The sequence below is a fragment of the Cydia strobilella genome, chromosome 26 (genome assembly GCF_947568885.1).
Source record: "Cydia strobilella chromosome 26, ilCydStro3.1, whole genome shotgun sequence".
NCBI classification, from domain to species: Eukaryota; Metazoa; Arthropoda; class Insecta; order Lepidoptera; family Tortricidae; genus Cydia; species Cydia strobilella.
Genome location: NC_086066.1, coordinates 4,164,389 through 4,171,035, shown reverse-complemented (window position 1 = coordinate 4,171,035; position 6,647 = coordinate 4,164,389). Strand labels below are relative to the sequence as shown.

The 6,647-nt window shown below is 37.0% G+C and overlaps 1 protein-coding gene across 1 annotated transcript; it reads left to right on the top strand.

The window, feature by feature from the left end:
• Nucleotides 1–691: 691 nt before the first annotated feature.
• Nucleotides 692–6,068, top strand: LOC134753237 (uncharacterized). Its single transcript, XM_063689039.1, has 4 exons — nucleotides 692–957; nucleotides 2,120–2,242; nucleotides 2,698–2,962; nucleotides 4,779–6,068. The coding sequence occupies exons 1-4, from the start codon at nucleotides 820–822 to the stop codon at nucleotides 5,573–5,575; spliced, it is 1,323 nt and encodes a 440-aa protein (XP_063545109.1). The 5' UTR covers nucleotides 692–819; the 3' UTR covers nucleotides 5,576–6,068.
• The last annotated feature ends 579 nt before the right edge of the window (nucleotides 6,069–6,647 follow it).

Here is a 6,647-nt window from a genome sequence, read left to right as displayed (position 1 = left end):
GGAGAGGAAATAAGTAAATAAATTTACCTTTCTAGTCGACAATCATACTCTTGTAAATTTAGATTAGCCAAAATAGGTGTCAAACTGAAAAAATAAATAATGATTGACGGGTGACGGGCGCTGCTGTTCAAAAAAGTTTACATACGTGGTTCTTGTATGTATAGTTTGTCAAAGGACTGTCTCATTTTAAACATAGACTGAGCATAGACAGAGAGAATCATACTATCTTTGTCTTACACTAGTACTATCACCCAAAAGAAAAGGATGAGTATAGCTTTTTGTTTTTATTTACTGCCAATTTGGTTTGTCCAACTATAGCTTTATGTAGGTATAGGTTTTTTCTTCCTATGTATAATTTAAACAGTTATAATTATGGATGTAAAAATATGTAATGAAATTTATTACAATAAGTATTGATTTAAAACTCTTTACAATTCCGACGAGATCGTAAGATTGATTTATGACAAAAATCGCACTATTTTTGAACGATCTTTTTGCTCTGTTCTACGCAAACTACGTTTAGACAATAAACTGATTTAATAACATTTAGCTGAGAATAAATCTCTTTTTTTAAAGTTGTCATATAATATTAAATTAACTATGTATATTCTGTGTTTTCCATTGTCGACAATATCTTGAAATAGCTTTATCTATTGTCCAGTGTCAACCGCGTCCCTGCTTTTTTTCAGCGTAACGGAAAATTACCTGACAGTAATGACCTTTGACAGGTCACTGACTGACAGATCAAGATCGCAGAAACAAAACAAACTTTGCAAAGCAAATCTATTTCCTCGCTTTTCCTTATGAAATCGATGTAAAATGTCTACTCCATATGTAAAATTAAAACAGCCGTTGAACGAGTATGCGTTACTATGCCGTGGTTGCTTGGCCGAATCAGGCGAGATGAAGAATATGGAGGAATGGGGCTTGGCGGACGACTTTTACAGGATTGCCGAGGTTAATACTTTTGTTTTTAAGATACAAATACAATTTCGGCGATATAATGCCTTAAAATTGGTCCACATGAGCTTGCTTGCCAGGCAACAGTTTTTGCAAAGAATAGGTCGTTAAAACGCGTATATGTTCATAAATAGGTTTTCCCGAGGGGCTACAGTATGGGGTTCTTCAAAAAAGGAGTGTACAGGTTTTTAAAGGGTCGGCAACGCGCGTGTAATATCTCCGGTGTTGCAGGCGTCCATAGGCTACGTTAACTGCTTACCATCAGGCGGGCCGTATGCTTGATTGCCATCGACGTGGTATAAAAAAAATAATCCGGTTGTTTTATTGACATATCAGCAGTCTAGTAATTCAGATGGCCTTGAAATGACCACTGAAGCTATAGCGATTTATACTAACGACATCCGACGATTTTTTGTTGATATTTTTCAATTTGAATTTTTTTTCCTTGGTTTAAATTTTAATGTTTAGAGACAATGATGACATTGATGACTAATCTAATATTCCAAAATCCTGTTTTTATCAACAAGGTGAATAATGGTAAAATGGGTGGATAAACTTTTTTTCTTGGTAAAATTATTGTTTTGATATTTTACTTAGGAGAAGTTGTTGGGCTCCTTGGTGAAATTAGGGTTACCTACAGCATATAGTTTTGCCAACCCAAATTTTTAATGAGTAGCAACATTGATAAATAAATAAATTTTTAACAAGCAGAAACGTCTGCGATTGATGCTATTAAGCTTAGAATAAATTTAAAAGTGGAAAAATTACTGCCTTGCTTGGGCCTTTATCCAGAGGCCGTGAGTTCAAGTCACCCCAAGGCAGTAATTTTTCCACTTTTGAATTTATTCTAAGATTGATAAATAAAGTTTGCTAATATGCTCTTGCTTCACCTTAAGGTCTTACACAAACCATGTTTCATTTTACTTTACTTTTTTTTATACCACGACGGTGGCAAACAAGCATACGGCCCGCCTGATATTCACCATTCGTAGATTTTTAAACAAAAGTCATTTTGTTTATGAAAATATTACTCCCTTTGTTACAACTAATATTTACCAACTTTATACTTAATTTCCTTAGTATTAGAAAGAAGGTAAGCACATACATGTCTTTTTTATCCTTCAATATCCTTAATAAAAACAAACATTTATCTTGTCAGGTGCCAAAAAGAGACAATGTGACTGAACTTCTATGTACAAATTGCGAAGAGAACTTGTTGCGGTTGCGGAGCTTCAAACAGCGGTGTCAGGACTCGGACGCCTTCCTCAAGGACACTGCTAAGGTAGCACTAACTATCTCTGTCTAACAATTTATTGTGATATTCCACGAAGCTTGCTGAGTGGCCTAATGAAGGTGCGAGATTGATAACCTTGATTAAAAAGATTGAAGTCTCTCAGCGTCCGATGCGACAGTAGTAGCCGCGACCGCATAGCGGCCAGAAGCCATGCTTCATCATGTGCAACCACTCCCTTGCCCAGGGTTTTACCCCAGTGGTCGCGATTATCAGCTTCCCTATCCCAGTTGGTGGGATCGATTCGGAAGGACAACATATCTTGCTTGGTCGCCCAACTGGTCGTTTCGCGTGTGTTATTTCGTATATTTTTTATTACATATATATATTTTTTTTGATTTCATAAATAATAGTTTTTTATTAGCATTAAAAAAAACCATCAAGTTTGTTCCGAACCAAGTATAGTATAAAAAAACAATTTTGCTTAAAAATACATCTTTTTCCAGAAAAAAACTCAAGCCACACCAGAAAACACTATAACCTGCGTCCTAAACGCCAACAAACTAAACATTATCATCGCAGCCCAAGACATGGAATCCAAAATCGTCCTCCCGTGCCCCTACGCCGTCGGTAACAAATGCTCAGAAAAATACTTGAAGAAGAGATACCTGTATAACCATTTGGTGAAGCATCACAGCTTATCAGATAAACTGGTGATTGAATGTCAGTATTACTGCAGTTATGAGGAGTGCTCGTACTTCGTCAATGCAGGTGAGAATTACTATTAAAAAAACCGGCCAAGTGCGAGTCGGACTCGCGCACGAAGGGCTCCGTACCATTACGCAAAAAACGGCAAAAAAATCACGTTTGTTGTATGGGAGCCCCACTTAGATATTTTTTTTTTTTTTTTTTTTTTTTTTTTTTAATTTATTTAGGCAACAAACAGTCATATACAAAAATGATGTAATAATAAGCAATGTGTTAATAGACCTTCAGTGCCCTACCTTAATTAAATAATTTCTAATCTAAAGTAGCTAGTGTAGGAGCAGTAAGCGGAAAATATTTTATTCTGTTTTTAGTATTTGTTGTTATAGCGGCAACAGACATACATCATCTGTAAAAACTTCAACTGTCTAGCTATCACGATTCATTAAGGGGCCCACTGACTATCAGTCCGCCGGACGGTATCGGCCTGTCGGTTAAAACAAAAATTTGACAGTTCCGAACAACTGACAGGCCGATATCGTCCGGCGGACTGTTAGTCAGTGGGCCCCTTAAGATACAGCCTGGTGACAGATGGCCAGACGGAAGGACGGACAGCGACTCTTAGTAATAGAGTCCCGTTTTTACCCTCTGGGTACGGAACCCTAACAATACAATATTTTATACCCCAGATATAAAATATCTTTTTGTATTTTTGTATAACATGACAGTTTAATTGACTTATCTATAGGTATTATGCCTCGTACCAACTTATCCTCGACCCACAATACAAAATTGTCCTATTATTAATTTGAACCTTGTTGTATAACCCCTCGGGCGGCAAGCTACCTCGAATGGGACGCTCTTTGACAACCGCGCGTGCGGCGGGCCGCCATTTTTAATATGGAAAACACGCCTCCTGGCGGCTGCGCGCCGCACGGCGCGAAAATTTAAAATATTGCTTTGCCGCTCGAGGGGTTAAGTAAATTGGGATAAATTTAGTTTGTTTGAAAAAGCCACGAAACAAAAGAAATGCTATTTTATTTGGTTCATGAAAGGTTCTAATGGGGTTGGCCGGTAGAAATAATTAGCAGATGGCGCCAGCATAGCTTGCCCTGTCAATCCCTAGAATAGTGTCAAATTTTTGTTTTTTAATGCCCTGGATGCCAGCCCTTTAAGCCAAATCTCATACAAAAAGGGGCAAGCTATGATGGCGCCATCTCTGCAAACCTTTGACAGTTGCCAACCCCATTAGATTGCATCGAATATGTACATTGTAATGTACAGTCGAAGGCAAAAATATCGATCCAGATCCAGACAAATGGCTCAAAAATAAGCGACTTTATTGTCTAAGGTCTAAGGTGTAAGAGCGTACACATATTTTTTAAACTTTGGGAATGTATATATATTTATGCCCTTGACTGTACATTGAGCCTTATTCCGTACATAAGAATATCATTTGATGTTCACAGCTAGCTTTTCGGCAAAGGAAAATTAAATATAAATTGTCTAGATTAAGTATAGCATAAGTGTGTAAAAATAATTTGAAAAAAAAACCCTTGTTGTGGCAATAAATAATTTATCTATCTATCTATCTATCAAAATATCAGGAGGAAATCTATATACAAAGGTGCATAGAACTTCAACTTGCTTTGGACAACCGTGGGGCCTTTAGCCTAATAATACCTCGTGCAAAAGGGGAAGCCTGTGCCCACAGTGGGATATACATATATGTGTAGGCTGATTTTTTCATTCAGTCGCGCTATTTTAATCACTTTCCTTAATATTTAAATTTTCAAACGAAAGAAAAGTGACGCAGCAACGCAGCGCAGAAACAAACTACGAAATGACTTGTCGATTTCTTATCTCATCCCATCTATTTCAGGTAAGAAAAAGTTTTTCACCGAACGGAAATACCTAAATCAACATTACAACAAAGTACACAGACCAAAAATAATCTGTGCACAATGCAGCATGAGCTTTACCGACGCAGAATACGAACGACACTTAAAAGTATGTAACATTACATATCTATGTCAAATATGTAATATAGAGTATAAGAATAACGAGAGATTACTAGTACATCTAATGAGGAAACATCCTCAAATACATGAGGAATATAAAAGAGGGCGAAAAAAGAAAATCTCTGAAACGGCCACGGAGTGTAAAAGGATTAAAATCGATGAGAAACTTGAATATATCTGTGACAGTCCTAAAAGGACTTTGGCTACTCAAACGCGTCCAGAAGAAAATATAAAAAACGATGTTGCGTTACCTTCATGGAAAAGCGATGGTGAAGCGAAAACTGATGAGATTTCAACGCAAACAGTCTTCGAAGATTTACTCTCACTTAAATCTCAAACTAGCGAAGATGACTCCATATTCTTTTCAGAAACAGTCTCGTTATCTGACATTCAAACTCAAACATTCCCTATAGAGTTCGGTTTAAGTAGATGTAACAAGCAAACGGCTACTGAAACGCAGTCTCCTGATTTAAGTATAAAAGAGACGCAGACTTGTCTATGCCTCTACGATTCGAAGTTTAAATTATTTGACAGCGTGTCTTCGAGTCCGTTGACTCTGACGTCAACGGAGACTCAGACGGGAGACAAGTTTGATGTGAAGGATGATATGTTGTTTCAGTCTACTGAAACGCAGACTTGCTTTGAGGAGGAATTGTGACAGTGGTCATATCTACAACTGTAAGTTGCATAATATGATAATATCACTAGAGTCCGACCGAAATTTCGGTTTCAGCAAGTTTCTGTTAAATATCATGTTTCGCCGAAGGTTCGCCGAACGTTTCGGTTTCGGCAGGTGACGACATACGTTTCGGCCGAAGGATCGGTTTCGGCTTGGACAAGACCAAAACCGAACCTTCGGTCTCGATGTAGGCAAAAAAACCGGTTTCGGTCGGACACTAAATATCGCATTAAAGGTCAGAGGCCGTACACACTTATATTATATCTTATTTTTAATAAATCTGAATACATATAAAATTTTACCAATTATTAATGCAAAAAATATCTATTACATATCTATTTTTTATTATTATTACAAATAGGCAAGCATTTGACCGCAATCTCACCTGATGGTAAGTGCCGATGCAGTCTAGGATGGATCATGCTTACCTAAAAGATGTCTATTCACTCTCGATTTAAAAAGATCCAAGTTATAGTGGACTGGGAATATATTTGCAGGAAGTGAATTCCACTTCTTAGCCGTTCGCATGATAAAGCTGGATGCATAGCGCTTAGTACGAATCAGTGGCAGAGTAACGACGTAAGGGTGAAACGAAAGTCCGCGTCTAGTCCCACGGTGGCACTGTAAGTAGTGTATAATTAAGTGATAGGTAGGGGACGGAAATGTTCTTAGGGGCCACGTAATTAGAGTTAAGTATCATAATAAGTATGGTACAGTCAAGTGTAAAAATATGGGTGTAGATAACTTACTCAAAAATATGTCCCATAGTTCTTAATTCTCTGACATAAGAGCTATGGGCCATATTTTTAAGTATGATTTGTGCATACATATTTTTACACTTGACTGTACACGTAGATATTAGTGCAATAAATTGTATTAGATTAATTAAATCGTTGGTAATATAGTAATTAGTAAGGAAAGTTTTTAGCTAGACAGTGTCCTAATATGGTCTAAGATTGTAAAATTTTCTCGTATGCTTTTATCATACATTCATTAAACAATGGTAAATAATCATATAAATTTTTATAAGTATTAATGTTGAGGTTAGTTT

Bases quoted from the DNA above. Each gene is read 5' to 3' on its own strand.
- LOC134753237 (XM_063689039.1), top strand. From the start codon at position 820: ATGTCTACTCCATATGTAAAATTAAAACAGCCGTTGAACGAGTATGCG. The intron at 958-2,119 runs GTTAATACTTTT...TTATCTTGTCAG, and splicing joins ACTTTTACAGGATTGCCGAG to GTGCCAAAAAGAGACAATGT. The intron at 2,963-4,778 runs GTGAGAATTACT...CATCTATTTCAG, and splicing joins CTCGTACTTCGTCAATGCAG to GTAAGAAAAAGTTTTTCACC.